Below are 14,923 nucleotides of genomic sequence, written 5' to 3' on the forward strand. Positions count from 1 at the left end.
GGTGCATTTAATCCATTTACATTCAGTGTAATTATCGGTAGATATTTATTGCTGCCATTATTTTTGTGTGTGTGTGGTGATGCTGCTTTTTTGTTCTGTGTGTCTTCCTTTGTTGAGTTCATGCTTTCTGTGTTCTTTCTTGTGAGTTTCCTCATAGTTTTAAAGTTTCCATGTTCTTCTTGGATTTTCATTCTCTTGTAATGTTGTGAAGTGTTAATTTTCTTTGAGGTTGCTTTATAGTCCATTTTCTTTGAGGTTGCCTTATAGTCCATTTTTCTCTCCATTTAGTGCAGGCTATTTTATCCTGTAATCTACCTGACCTTCTCATCATCTGGATCTCTGTTCCTACGTGTTTACCTTCTTTTACACTGCACTTGTTTTGAACATAGACTGATCTCCCAGATTCTCTGAGTTTGTTATTATAATTTTGTTCTGTTCTCAACTCTTCCTTCTGTCAACTTAATTCTGGTAGGTGCTACCATGCATGTCAATTTCTGGTTGTTATCTGTTCTTGTTAGTTCTCAGTCCACAGAACTCCCTTTAGGATGTTTTGTAGCACAGGGTTGGCTTTAGCAAAATCCCTTAGCTTCTGTTTATCCTGGAATGTTTTGATTACACCGTCATATTTGATTGATAGCTTTGCTGGAGAAAGGATTCTTGGTTGGCAATTTTTTCTTTCAGGGTTTCATATATGTCTCCCCATTGCCTTCTTGCTTGCATGGTTTCTGCTGAGATGCGAGCTTAATCTGACTTGCTTGCCTTTGTATGTGACACTTCTGTTTTCCTTAGCTGCTTTCAGAAGTGTTTCCTTATCTTTGATTTTGGAGAGCTTGACTTGATATGTCTTGGTGATTTTCTTTTGGGGTCTGTCCTTCCTGGGGTTCACTGAGCTTCTTGAATGTTTATCTTCTCACTTTTCAGGATGTTAGAGAAAATTTCTTCCAGCAGTTCAACTATTTCCTCTGAGGACCTGTGTGATTCTTCTTGTTCTAGAATGTCGACAATTCTTAAGTTATTCCTTAATGTTGTCCAACATGAATCTTAGACCTTCTTCAGATTTTTTTTATCCTTTTTTCTGTTTGCTCTTCTTAGTGGTATTGAGAGATTTGTCTTCCAGTTCAGTGGTTCTGCCTTCCATGTCGTCTATTCTACTCCTTTGCCCTTTCAGAGTATTGTCTATTTCTGATATTCTGTTATTGATTACTTGGACCTCTTTCTGTAGGTTTTGAATTGTTTTCAATGCTGTATCTATCTTATTTGATTGTTCCTCTAGCGCTTTCCTGACTTCTTCCTTATTTTTCTCAATTCTATTGTTAAGTGTTTTGAAACATTTTATAATCATTTTTCTGAATTCCTTCTCAGGCGTTTCCAAGGCCTGCCCTCCTTCCAGAATGGAGTCCAGGTCTACCTCTAGGTCATTAATCTCAGACATTTTATCTTGTTTCTGGGCAAGTGCCGATATGGTCATCTGCTTTTGCTTCTTGGACATGTTTACTGTTTATCTGTGGCCTAAAAACTTAATTGAGTAGGAGTTTTGGTATTTTTTCTGCTTTCTAATTGCATCCAGGAAGATGTGATCAGAAATGTGGGCTTCCCTTTTCATGCTTCTTATTGCTTAACTCAGAGTAACTTTCACGGTGTTGTTTGCTTCCCTGGTATATGGCAGTTGGTATTGGTTCTTGCCTGGATTTTGGTATAGAGTGTGATTGTAGCTTGGCTATATGGCAGCAGTTGATGACTCTTCTTGTGAAAAAGGGTCCCTCAAAGTAGAAGGGGGAGCATAAAATAGCAAAACAGCACCAGTGGGGAAAAAACAAGAGAAAAAAAAAAAACACAGCAGCAACAAAATCTAGACTGAATACTGCAGTCTATAATCACAGAAAAGGGAGGGGAGGGAGAGAAGAAAACAATAAAAGATGTAGCCTAATATCAGTATGACTTTAATGTCCTCTCTTCAGCTTCTTGCTTTCAAAGATGCCTGAGAGACTTCAAGATGCCAGTGTTTGTTGTTATGCTATACCTCAGGGTTTAATTTAATTTTCAGCCTATTTTGTTTTTAAACTCTTTTTCCGTCTCTACAGCCCTGACCTGTCCTTTCCCTATTAAAACAAATAAACAAACAAACAAAAATGTTCAGGGCCACTGTTGGGCTGAGAATCTGTGCACATGCGTGGCAGAAGAATCCACCAGTGGTGAGGGTGGGTGGTGTCCACTCGCTCAGGCTCCCCCTCTAGTCACCAGAATGGAGGTGTGCAAACAGCGGGGGTGCCAATGACCAGATACCAAAAAAAAAAGAAAAACAAAGAAAAGCTGACAAAGTGTATTGTCCACCTTTGCTCCAAGGTTCCCGTGGCATTTTTCCATGGTGTTTCTGCTGCCCCACTTGGTCGTGTCATTTGGTCTCAGCCAAGATGTCGGCTCCAGGCCTCCGAGCCCAGCCTGGCAGATTCAAAAGTATGCGATTTCTTACTTCAGCTTCAAGTTCCACAATCTATAAGCCTTCTAACTTTAAAAATATTCCTATCTCTGTGGTTCCAAGATTTGGAGCTTTGCCCTGGATCTACTTTGCCTGGTATTCTGTGGTATTGCTGACAGCGAACTTCACTGCACCACCACCCTAGCCACCATCAAGCCCCGCCTCTAGGAAAACTCTTTAAAGGGAACCAAGCTCCACTTGCTCTCTCCTCCTTGGGATGTTGAAAAGATGCTTCAAAGCCTAACTGCCATCTTGCAGCCATGAGGACAAAGCACACACACACCAAGGAATGTAGGACAATTACCTGAGCCCACTCAGAACTTATGCTGCTTGCCAAATTAACCGATTTCGTCAGGCCACTGTTGTCAGATTTCTGTTACAAGCAACTGAACACAGCCCTGATGATGTGGTACTGTACTCACAAGGTTATTGTGAAATGCTTTTGGGTCCGTTCCGACTCAGTCACCCTGTATAGGGTTTCTAAGGAACAGCTGGTGGGTTTGACCACTTACCTTGTGGTTAGCAGTGCAGTGCTTATCCTACAGTGCCATACCAATACACCATACTTACACAGCTGACAATTTCTCATATAACTCTATGAAGTTGATATTGTGAACACGAATTTTACAGCTGAGAAAACTATAAGGCTTGGAGAAGTCCAGGAAGTAGCCTACGACATACAGCTGTGAGTGCAAGCCGAGACGCATTCTAGGTCTGACTCCTAGGCCTATAGTCACTTCACTTTTGCCATGCTATCTAAAGGAGGAAAAGAACAAAGAGCCATGTTTGTTTCTAAGGACATTCTAGGAGGACTTGTGGGATTAACAGGGGCCACATTAATTCAACAAGTATTTACTAAATTGTGCTAAGTGTTGGTCATGTAAGTGCTAGGGTGGGATACAAAATACAACCAAAATGGACAAATCCTATGTAGCTTATATGTAGTAGAAAACAGAATAAGCAATTTATTATCACTCATGGATGATAAGGACTATGGGGGAAAAAAGAGAGTTAAGGATGATTTACCAGTTACTATGGTGTCGACTCCAACTCATGGTGACCTAGTGTGTCAGAGTGGAACTGCGCTCCATATAATTTTTGATGGCTGATTTTTGACAAGCAGATCAACAGGGCTTTCTTCCAAGACCTCTCTGGGTGGATTCCAACTTCCAACATTCTGTTAGCAGCGAAACATTTACACCACCCACAGACTCTGTAAGTGGGCTAGAGAGTGATGTTTTTGACAAGTAGAGGGAAAGTCTCTGAGGGGACTATCTCCTGGGCCTCTAAGAAGCTGAAGTGAACCCTAGTGGACATTGGGAGTGAGTCAGAAAGAAATGTAACACCAAATCCCAGTCACGTGTGTGTGTGTGTGTCAAGGGACAGCCAAGCGGCCTGTATGGCTGGTATGAATCAATCCACAGGGAAGGTGGAGGTGATGTCTGAGGTAAGGAAGTCTGGCTTTTTCTCTGAGGTGGGGAGTCACAGGAGGGCTTTGGTAAGAGACCAGACAGGGTCTAATGAGTGAAGAACAAAAGAGGGAAGAGGGAGGGCAGGGCTGGGGCAGCGGTCAGAGATGATACTTCAACTAGAGATACTGGGCCTGCATGGTGGTGAAGGGGTTGGCAGTGGTCAGACTTTGGATTTATTTTGAAGTCAAAGCTGACAGGATTTGCAGATGTCTGAAATGTGTGCTTTGAGAGAAGCCAAGGATGGTGCTTTGGCCTAAGCAGTGAGGTGAAGGACTATTATCTAAGTTGGCGAGGATTGCAGGAAGAAACCAGATTGTGCTTGGGGTGCTGGATATAGATGCTCTCTTAGGGTGAGTCTGGCTGGACAAGAGACCCATAGATTGAGCTGCTCCTTGTGCATGATCCCCACCTCATGAGGCACTGGCTCCAAGGGGACACTTTTCATCACTGTGCCCTACTTGACTCAGCTCCCAGGATACCCGCTCCCAAGACTCCTCCTCTTACTCAGCTCCTTCCCTCTCTTCTCTAACTTACTGCTGCTGTGTGCTGTCCAGTTGGTTCTGACTCACAGTAACCCTGTAAGGCTCTCTGAGGCTGTACATCTTGACAGGGACAGAAAGTCTCATCTTTCCTCCACAGAGCACCCAGTGGATTCTAGTTGCTGACCTTGTGGTTAGCAATACAACATGCAACCCACTATGCTAAACAACTAAGTGTCCAAAAGAGGTGTCAAGTAGTCAGTCACATATAATAATGTAAAGAGAGTTTTAAGAAAGAGGGGAGTTTGTGACAAATGCAATGGACTATTTGTATAAGAGAAGGACAAGCACTGACTAGGCGACTTGGCAATGCTGAGGTCAGTGACACTGACAGTTGGAACACAGAATTGGATTACACTTAGAGAGAGGGTTACAGGAACAAACATACTCCTCCGAGAACTGTCACAGGAAAATGCCTTCCTTTAGAACCAGAACCCTTTTCCTCTTTGCACTATTGCTAAGCATGCCAAAGCCTGGAGGAAAGTCATTCCTAGATACTTGGCTTCACAGCCCAGACTGGGTGTGGGAAGAGGAGCGGAGATAAGAAAAGAGGCATCAGCACCTTGTGGGAGTGAAATGCCATCATCTCTCAGCCTCTAGCCTCCCCCATGGAACCCCAGTATCATTTAGACAGCACATCATAAAAGACGTCACTGTGAATATTTATTATGATCATTTTTAAGTTCGAAAAATAAGCCCCAAATCTCTGGGCCATCAGCTAATCAAAAGCAGGATCCAGGTGCTGGCTGCATACCTGGCCGGCACATAGTGGTTCCTCCGATGAGGGCAGAAGCCGCTACAGGCAGCTCAACATTATTCCACACCACCTCCCTACTGAAGTGGGATGGAAACTGAGGCACAGGGGTGAAGGGAATGGCCTGAGGTCAGACTGCCAGGAGAGGCAAAACAGGAATAGGGTTCAGGCAATACTGGTTGTTTCATCTGAACTGCCACTCAGGGCACACTGCTATGGCTACTGTTTAGCAGATAAAAAGCCACTGTCTTCTTTCAAGTGACCAGTAATATGACCATTGTTGGGCAGCTGGGAGAGAGGGGCAAGGGAGCCAGGCCCTGACCTGAGAACCCAGCAAACAGGATTCTGCACCGGTTCCAGGCTCCCCTTGCCTCAGCCCTCACTATGAAGCCCACCCCTCCTTGCAGAAAACCAGCTGCACAGCCTCGTTCATGTCATTCACAATGTGGGATGCCTCCATGAGCTCGGGGCTGAAGTTGAAGTCTCGGTGCCCGTGGAATGGAGGCTCCTCTCTGCCCTGGGGAGGTTCCAGGGATTCTGGGCCGCTGGGGCTGTACACGCCAGTACACACAAGGATAGAGGTGCAGCTCTGGGTGGCCGATGGCTGCTGCTTCCCTAGACCACCAGCTCCTGGGTCCTCTGTCCTTTCATGCTTTGACTTCTGCAGGTACTGGTGGAACATGTTGGCACCGTAGACATCAGACATAGGGTTATCACTGGCAGGGCAGCCATAACAGAAAAGGAGAGAGAAGAAAATCCATGTTCAGTGTGGCCAAGCTGAGAGCAGAGAATGATTCTGGTGATAGGGTGTGAGTTGGGTATTGGGAAATGGAGGTGAATACAAGAGAGGAAGGGAAGGGAAGTTGTGAGAGAGATGGAGGCAGATGGAGTAGAGCTTACCCTACAGCATAGAGTTTCTGGATGGGAGCAGCCCAGCCCCGCCTCTCCGCCTGCTGCCTGATCAGATCCTCTGCGTAAAGGTACGTGAGGATGCTAGGTTTGCCCATCAGGCCCTCGTATCTCAGTTCTTTGCCTGTGACTTTCCGGTAAATGGTCTCCAGGCACAGGAGGAAAGTGCCATGGCCAAACCTGTCAGAGGAGACAGATCAGCAGCTCAGTCTTTCCTCTCCCAACTCTCCAGGATCTCTGAGACCACCCCGTTTCCGTGAGCAGTACCTGTGCACACTGACATTTTACCTCAGAACCCAGGTGGTAACAGCAATGATCAAGTACTTTGTTCACTTGTACCTGGTACTGTTCTAGCACTAGCAACAGCATATCCTAGCGAGCACTCAGAAAAACACCCTAGGAGGTAGATATTATTATCCACGTTTTACAACTCAAGCATAGAGAGCTTAAGTAACTTGCCTAAGGTGGTAGAGCAAGGCTTCCAACGCAAGTGTCTGGTTCTAGAAATGCAAGCTTAAATGCTACTTTAGATTTGCGGCAGTCTATGCTGCCTTACTCCTTCTTTCTTGGTGCCAATTTTCTGCTGAGCAAGTTGACACTAGCATAAAAAGGTTCTCTTGCCTTGCTTGCAGCTAAGTGTGGCCATGTGACTAAACTATAGCCAAATAGCCAACGAGAGCAGAATTGTTAAGCTAAACTCCTAGGGAGTATCCTTCTCCACTTTTAGCTACTGTCTGCTTCCTGGAATCCTGATATGATGGCTGGATTTTGGCAGCTAATTTGGATTATGAAGTGATGAGGGTAGGAACTGTACAAAAGAGATCTGGGCCCCTGACCTCTTACCAATCCCTGAACTGCCTACTCCCAACTTCTTTTACATGTGAGTGACAGAAACTGCTATCTTATTTAAGACGCTTTTGTTTTGTGTTTTTTCCCCCTGACACATCCTGATACTGTGTTATATTAATGTTGCGTTTCAGTGTTGCATTCTAGGAGGCTTCAAAAAATTCATGTAAAAAAAAGGAATGAAAGGATAATGGAATTTTCCCACAAACTTTTGAACTCGTATAAAGAATTCTATTGTCAACTTTTAAGTGACTGAGTGAAAAATTAATCTAAAATCCGGTTTGAACTGAAATGTGTCCCTTGTTTATAGCCTTCACATCCAACTCCCCCTCACCTAGGGTCAACATACTCTAACTTTAGGAACACTTCAGCAAAAATACCCAACCTCGAGCTGTAGAGTCACAACTTAAAACTTAAAAGTGACGAGAGAGAACACCAGAACCCCCAACCTCTTTGGGGTTGCTGAGCCACATGACGAGGTTGGACGGGGCCCTGAGCTCCCTCTATAGATCGGTGGCTGGCTGGGCGCCAGTGCCAGGGTGAGGAGGTCTCTAGACTTTGGCCTTAGAGATAAGGACAGTCAAACAGGACACAGCTGTTAACAGCTGGCTGTCCAGTAATGCTTCTAAGAGTCAGACAGCTACATGTCTGTCTGTGCTCAGCCCCCAAAAGAGCCAGGACAGAAAGAAGATAAGCACACAGCTGAGCTGCAAATGGGAACCTCTGAGAAAGCCCCTCGTCCACTCTGGGTCTCACTTCTCTGGTCTACATTCTGGGTCCTGAACTCCTGAACTCTCTAAGGTAACAGGAAACAAAGATGGGAAAGAACTAATGCTCCAAGGTGGTGGTCAGAAAGGAAGCACTATGGAGTGGTGCACATCACTACCCCTCAGAGATGATCCACTCGCCAGGCGAGCATGCTCAGTTCAGATCTGGAGGGCAGGGCCCCTGGTTTACAAGTCACTTCAATACACCCACAGTCTTTAACCCAGAGCTCAGTAACTGTGGTGGTGGTGGTGGTGGTGGTGTGCTGTTGAGCCAGTTCTGATTCATGGCAACCCTGTAGAGGGTTTCCAAGTTGTAAATACTTATGGGAACAGAAAGCTTTATGTTTCTCCTGAAGAACAGTGATTGGTAGATTCGAACTGTTAATCTTAGCAGCCCAACTCCCAATCTAGTAAACTACCAGGGCTCCTTCAATAATCAGAGTTTTCTTTGAATAATTAGCGTATGAATGGCTCCTTGACAGTCCTCCAAGAAGGCCAAGTTCCTATGGCAACTAGAGGGCTTCCTTAGGCAGGGTCCCCACCCAGAGTAACAGAATGCTGGGTGGGAACTGCCAGCAGTGAGTAGGTCAAGCCAGGGACTCTGGGTCCTTACCTGGGCATCTTGGCTTCAGCCATCCAAAGGAGGTCCATGTTGCAGGCCAGGACAGGGAGGTGGGGGTAGGGAGCTGTCGCCAAACCAGTCCCAGGGTTCCCATTGCTGAGGAGAATATCCATGATCAGCTGTAGGTTAGTCTCCCAGCGGACGGGCTCCCCAAGGAGGAGCACTCCTTAAGAGAGAGCAAAGGGACAAAAGTGAGGGTTACAAACCCTTGGCCTGCTTCCTGTAGTGGACTGGACGACCAGCGAGTGCAGCCCAGCAAACTCTTCATCCATGGCAAGGGCTCAGCTCCCTGAACATTCCTGAAAGCACCACTCACCGACTGACCCAAGATGAACAAAGCCCAGAGCCCAGAAAGGTGCTTGCTAAGAGTTCCTATTTTAACTGATGGCCACCGGTACCATTTAAATACAGGTCTAAAAAACAAGCCACCACAAGCCTTCAGCTCGCTCCCTTCGGCCTTTACCTAACTCACCCCTGCATGCACTCAGCACCTCACTGACCCTCTGTCACTTCACTCACTTCACTGGGAGTCCAGGGCCCCGCCCAACCTGGTGGTTCTGAAAGGGGGCTAGGGAGTGACAAGGACCGGAATTCAAACCCTGGCTCTGCCAATTTTCCTGTATGCCTGTGGGCAAGCACAGACCTTCTCTAAGCTTCAGTTTCCTCCACCACATAACAGCATCTATTTACAGGGCTGTTATAAAGGTAAAAATGAACTGAAATAAATGAAGCCCTTAATCCAGTGCTAGACACAAAGAAAGCACTCAGCACATGGTGGTAGCTACAGGACCAGTTCACTGGAATTGTAGCTAATCAGTAGTTCTCAATGGGCAGTATCATGACAAAAACAGGACACATGCTAATTGTCACAGTGACTGACACAGTAGGTACGGGTTTAGGAAGAGGACCAGAGAAATTAGAGACTCAGGACAGTCTTGCACAATGAAAAGCAGTTCCTAGTAAGATTGGAAAGTCCTCTCCTAAGTGCCGTCAAGTTGGTTCTGATTCACAGCGACCACGTGTGGTGGTGGTGATGTGTCGTGAAGTCGGTTCCTACTCATAGCGACCCTGTGTAGTGTTTCTGAGGCTGTAAATCTTTATGGGAGCAGAAAGTCTCATCTTTCTCTTGTGGGATGGCTGGTAGTTTCAAACTGACCTGAGGTTAGCAGCCCAACTTGTAACCTCTACACTACCAGAGCTCCTTAGTAAGTGTGTATAGAAAAGTTATATTATTTCTGAGTGTCATTTTAGAATAGACAGAGAGCATTATGATCATTTTATTATACAACAGGAGAACTGGATTTAATAAGGCTGAGAAACACTGGACAAGATTACCTCTAGGTACCTTTCCACTTGAAGATTCTCTAAGCTTAGATTCTTCTGGCATAATTAGGTGACAAGATGGGGAAGGCAATATTCACAGCAAATATCTCAGAGGCAGGGAAACAGATCCAAGACAGAGCCCAGGGGCCCAGCTTCCAAGTCCCACCCTTCCATGCCACACCAGACACAGTTACCTTCAATGGCTGGGAAGTCACTCCTCAGAAGAGGCTGCCAAGAGACAAAGAAGAGGCCTGTCACCTTCTACACTCAAAGAACCCACGCCAGTTTCCAAGGGTAGGTGGGAGGAAAGACTCACTCTACACAGATCAAAAGTCTAGCTGCAAGCCAAGGGAAAGCTGGACAGGACTGAGGTAAAAGACTGGCAAAGAAAGGTGAAGAGAATGGTGAGACTGGGCAGAGAAAAGGCTGAAGGGTACCACATATGAAAGCCAGGAGAAGGGACTGGTCAGCCATCCTTTTCCAACCAGGATAGGACCTAAGATTGGGCCACGCAATACTTTAGAATCAGTCAGGTAGGTTATGATGAAGGCTATGAAAAAAAGAAGTTATCAGGGTGTGACGAACCATTTCCCTTGATGGTGGGGGTATCTTAGGATTCTTCCTGCCCCAGGTGATTAGATCTTGGTGCTGCCGTTAACCTGTGGCCTAGGAGTAAGTCACTTCGTGTATGTGTGTGTGTGTGTGTGTGTGTGTGGTTTGATCTTCATTTCAGGGAGACTGGTTCCTACTCTGATATCCTGATTCTTCCCATAATTAGCATGGTTCCAGGAGAAAGTTTTCAAAAGGGAGGAAGTGCTCAATTCAACAGGAAAGCTCTGAACAAGGAGGAGGAGAAGGAAAATTTTTAAATAAATACAATTAAGTCTGCCTGTTTGTAACTGCATTTCACCAAATGTTGAGAGGGATCTAACTTAATAATATGGAGTCCTGGTGTGGCACTGTGAATTAATGCACTGAATTGCAAAGTTGGTTTGAACCCCAAGGTCAGCAGTTCAAACTTCCGGCTGCTGCTTGGAAACCCTATGCAGGGTCACTATGGGCTGGAACTGACGCTATGGCACTTAGCAAAACAAAAGTGCCAAACTAAGGATCAGTGAGGGGCCTGTGGCTACTGTCAGAAGACACAAAAACTCAAACTGGGGGTTTCTAAATCCGAGCCAAACCCAAAAGGCATGAGGGCAGATGTGCAGAATTACTTATGTTACTTTTACAAACAGGCAGCTTCTCAAACACACACAGCTCTTATCACATGTTTCTGGACAGAGTAGCAACAGCGGTTATCTTAACAAAAGTTAATGATTTTCCCAGGCAGCACTGGGGAAGCTGGCTAGTAAAATAATGAAACTCCTAAACAGAAGAGAAGCAGTCTTGGTGTGCCATGGTTAAAGTATTTGTCTGCCAACCAAATGCTCAGCAGTTTGACTACACCAGTGGCTCTGGGAAAGAAGACCTGGAGATCTGCTCCCATAGAGATTACAGCCTAGGAAAAACTATGGGGCAGTTCTACACAGTCATGTGGGATCACTAAATCAAAAACAGCCTTGCCGGCACACACCACAAGGGGAAGAGATGCTGGGGCTCAGCAATGGTTTTTAGCTCATTCTAATCCGTACAGAAAGGAATGGGTGTAGGTACCTGTTACTCCTCTGGGCCATTCTTATACAAGGGGGCTTCAAAAGGTTCATTATTTTTTAATTTCATTTCTCCACAAACTTTTGGAAGCCCCCCTGCCCAGGACCAAAATCCTGGGTCAGAAGTGTTTCTCTAGGAAGGTGTCCCTGGAGTGGCATTTCTGAGGGGGAAGGACTGCAGGCTCAATGGGTGGAGCCAGTACAGGGAGCCGGAGGGCAGAACTGATGGAGGAGACCCCTTCTTACCGTGGTCTTTGGCCGCCGCTCAAGGTCAACCATGTCAAGCACTGGGAAAGCAGTTCGAAGCTCATCCACAGTGACCACATTCTGGAAGCCCAGTCTAGAGCAAGATCAGGGAAGCAAAGCAGGATGGTACTGGGGATAGACACTTTTCTGAATGCAACAAATCACAGGTGACGAGAACTAGACTCAGTCCTGGTCAAAGTAGACCACCTAGCCCCTAGGAGCGGGGAAACAATCTGGGCCCAAACAGCCCAATGAGGGTGACAGATCCTAAAGGCTGGGCAGGCAGACTGGGCAGGCAGACTGCAGCATGGAGACAGGTGACCGCAGGGTACTCCATCAGCAGCCACTGGACACCTGCAGGTGCCAGATTCTATGCTAGGTATTCCCGGGGACATGAAGGCCACCACAGCCTCTCAGCTCCAGGAATGTGCACCTGCCCAGAGCCCATCCCTAAATAGTGCTCAACAAATGAGTTTAAGAGTGCAGATTCCCCCAGGGGGCGCGGTTTGGGCAATAGTCCTCAGGCAATAGTCAAGACTTGAACAGAATCTTGAAAAACCTACTGGATTCAACAAGGCAGCTTGTTGAGGAGGTGGGGCAAGTCCGCTCCAGTCTTATCTCCTCCACAGACTGCCTCGATTTTCCAATTCTCAATTCCGATTTATAATCTTAACAAGACCATGGCTTCAAACCACTCTCAAAATGAATCTCCCCAAGAATGATGCTTCCAGATCACCCCCATCAGCAATAAAACCTGCACTGACTCCCCAGCTCTCAGGAGAAAGTTCCCACCCTCTGGGTTTACTTCCAGGGCTCCCGACTCCCTTGGTATGGTCATACCTGTTCTCTCTTATTCCCACTCTGCTCCAACCTCCTGCTCCGTCACTGGGCTCCTCACCACTTCTCTTTCCAGCCTCCCTAGCTAGGTAAATGCTGTTCCCCGTGTATTTGTATAGCAAAACCTCAACCATTTCCTGTGGTACAGATAGATCTTTCCATGAAGCCATGGTAATACCTGTGACACTTAGAACCTACACTGCTTTTTCGTTTTCAGCCATCTGCCATCTTCAGTGTCCCTACGTTGTTCCTAAGTGTGCTATTCCTGCCTTCCTGATATGACTGAACCCTGAATCTTAACAGCCCTCCCCTTTACAGCATTCAGCACAGTGCTAGGGCAGGGCGAGCTCAGCACTAGTTTGTTGAATGAACAAAAGAAGAAACTGCATGAAAACAGGGGCCCAGTGAGTCTTGTGCATTTGTGCATGCACACACTCAGAGATAAGATCACCGCAGACCCTGCTGGTGTGCTGAGCCCCCCAAGGAAGGGATTAGAGCAGTGAGGTTCCCAAGTCTAGTGCCATCATAATCACCTGGAAATGTGTTTTTTTGTTGTTTGCTTATGTTTAAAATACAGATTAGAGTTTTGACCCATATTCAGGGAAATAAGACTCTGAGGGGAAAGTCCAGGGATTCGCATTTTCAAACTTCCCAGAAGATTCTGATACAGGGGGTATGTGGACTGGCTTCTGGAAACCACCCAGCTAAGGTCTGACAACACTCGGGAGCTCTATTCTCTCCCAGGAGCCCACCACATAGAACCTGAGACCCCGAGTCAGAGATGAAGCACCAAAAGGATACGCTCGGGCATTTTCCACCAGGGGCCCCTGTCCAGACACTAGCATTCGCCTCGCGTGGAACTGTGAGAAGAGCTTCATGGGGCTGTGAGAGAGGATGACTTGGTTGGGATCCACCTGTAGGGACAGTCAAGAGACAGAGGAGAGCAGAGGAAGGCACAACTATTCAGGGACCAAGATGGGGGTGTAGATGGCAGGTTCTCTCACCTACAAAGGGAAAAACAACTGCCCGGAAAAAGAGCTTTCTGGCACCAAACAAGTGAGAACAGGACCTCTCTAAGTTAGTTCTTACCACAATAAAACAGGAAATGCCTTCAGACATGGGTTCTGACCAATCCTACTGGTTCACCCTGAGACTTCTCAATATGCCACCTGAAAACATGTGCTCTTGGTCACTGTCAGAGAAATCTGCCTTTGAGTTTGACTGTATGTTTTCCCTTCTACTGAAACACTTTGCTTTTCACACTGAAATTAACTCTAACAATGCAGTCTTTACTCAGAATGTTTTTGGAGCCCTCTCTGGAAACCACACATGGAAACCACTTTTCTTCCTTTACAGGGTGTGTTAGTCCCCAAACAATATCACCCACTCAATCAGTCACCTTATTAGCTCTTGGTTCTAAAGGACTCCTTCCAAAAGCGAAATCCACCCTTAGAAAACAAGACTATATCAGTGCGGGAACAGGGTGTGGAGTTATAATGTACGGATAGAGAGGGGCTGCTTTTAGGGCACAGCGCTCATTCAGATGTGCACATCTTATGTGTGAAAACCAAGGTGTGTCACTGGTATGTGGAGCTTTAGACAACTGTGACCATTGCTTTCTAGAAGCTGACAGTGGACAAGCCCTGGTACCTACAAGAAAAGGAATGAATTCAGTAGAATAAAATAATCAAATACATGGGCAGGATTTTTAAGCTCTCAAAGCTGTTTGAACCGCATGGTTGGCGGTTCAAGCTTACCAGCTGCTCCTCGGAAACCCTATCCAGGGTCACTATGGGTTGGAACCAACTCAATGGCACTTAACAACAACAATGTATATAAAGGGAGTTCTGATGTGATACTGTGGGATAACGCAATGCACTGGACTACAAGTTCATTTAATTCGCAAGATTGGTGATCAAGCTCACCAGGCGTTCCTCTGAAACCCTGCACAGGGTTGCTCTGAGCCAGAACCGATTCGATGGCACTTAACAACAATGTGTATGAGAAATGACTTACTAATGGAGTCCCGATGTGGGGATACAGAATAAGCACTGAACTGCTAACTGCAAGGTCAGCAGTTCAAACCCAACAGCTGCTCCTTGGAAACCCTACACAGGGTCACTGTGAGTTAGAACCAACTTGATGACACTTACAACAGTGGAGTTCTACTCTTCAGGCTGGGCTTGAACTTCAAGTTACTTTTCTAGCAGGGTTGAAAGGTTTGCATTAGCCAATTGGCAATGGCCTAGGGCTTATCAATACTGTACCCAAAGTAAGAGAAGAGGACCTAGTCAGAGGGGGAGAAGGGGCTGTTTCGGAAGCCAGGTTCTTGTGCTCCCATGCTTCTGGTATCTCCTTACCTTGAACCCCAAGAGGGATGAGAGCTCCTGGGCTTTGTGGTGTTGTAAGATGTTTCCAGCATTTGTAACAAAGACAACAGGTACTCGCAACTGACCCTGGGAGTTGACCAGCTTGCGGAA

The 14,923-nt window shown here is 46.2% G+C and overlaps 1 protein-coding gene across 1 annotated transcript in view; it reads right to left on the reverse strand.

The window, feature by feature from the left end:
* Nucleotides 1-5,623: 5,623 nt before the first annotated feature.
* CECR5 (cat eye syndrome chromosome region, candidate 5) overlaps nt 5,624-14,923 on the reverse strand; it is a 24,068-nt gene continuing 14,768 nt past the window's right edge. Inside the window, exons 4-10 of the mRNA XM_006862779.1 lie at nt 14,804-14,854; nt 13,245-13,357; nt 11,607-11,700; nt 9,903-9,936; nt 8,377-8,551; nt 6,142-6,330; nt 5,624-5,957 (exon numbers count right to left, since the gene is read on the reverse strand). Coding sequence (XP_006862841.1) covers nt 5,624-5,957; nt 6,142-6,330; nt 8,377-8,551; nt 9,903-9,936; nt 11,607-11,700; nt 13,245-13,357; nt 14,804-14,854 — 990 coding nt within the window. The remainder of the gene's footprint in view (nt 5,958-6,141; nt 6,331-8,376; nt 8,552-9,902; nt 9,937-11,606; nt 11,701-13,244; nt 13,358-14,803; nt 14,855-14,923) is intronic.

Source organism: Chrysochloris asiatica, unplaced genomic scaffold (assembly GCF_000296735.1).
Source record: "Chrysochloris asiatica unplaced genomic scaffold, ChrAsi1.0 scaffold00050, whole genome shotgun sequence".
NCBI classification, from domain to species: Eukaryota; Metazoa; Chordata; class Mammalia; order Afrosoricida; family Chrysochloridae; genus Chrysochloris; species Chrysochloris asiatica.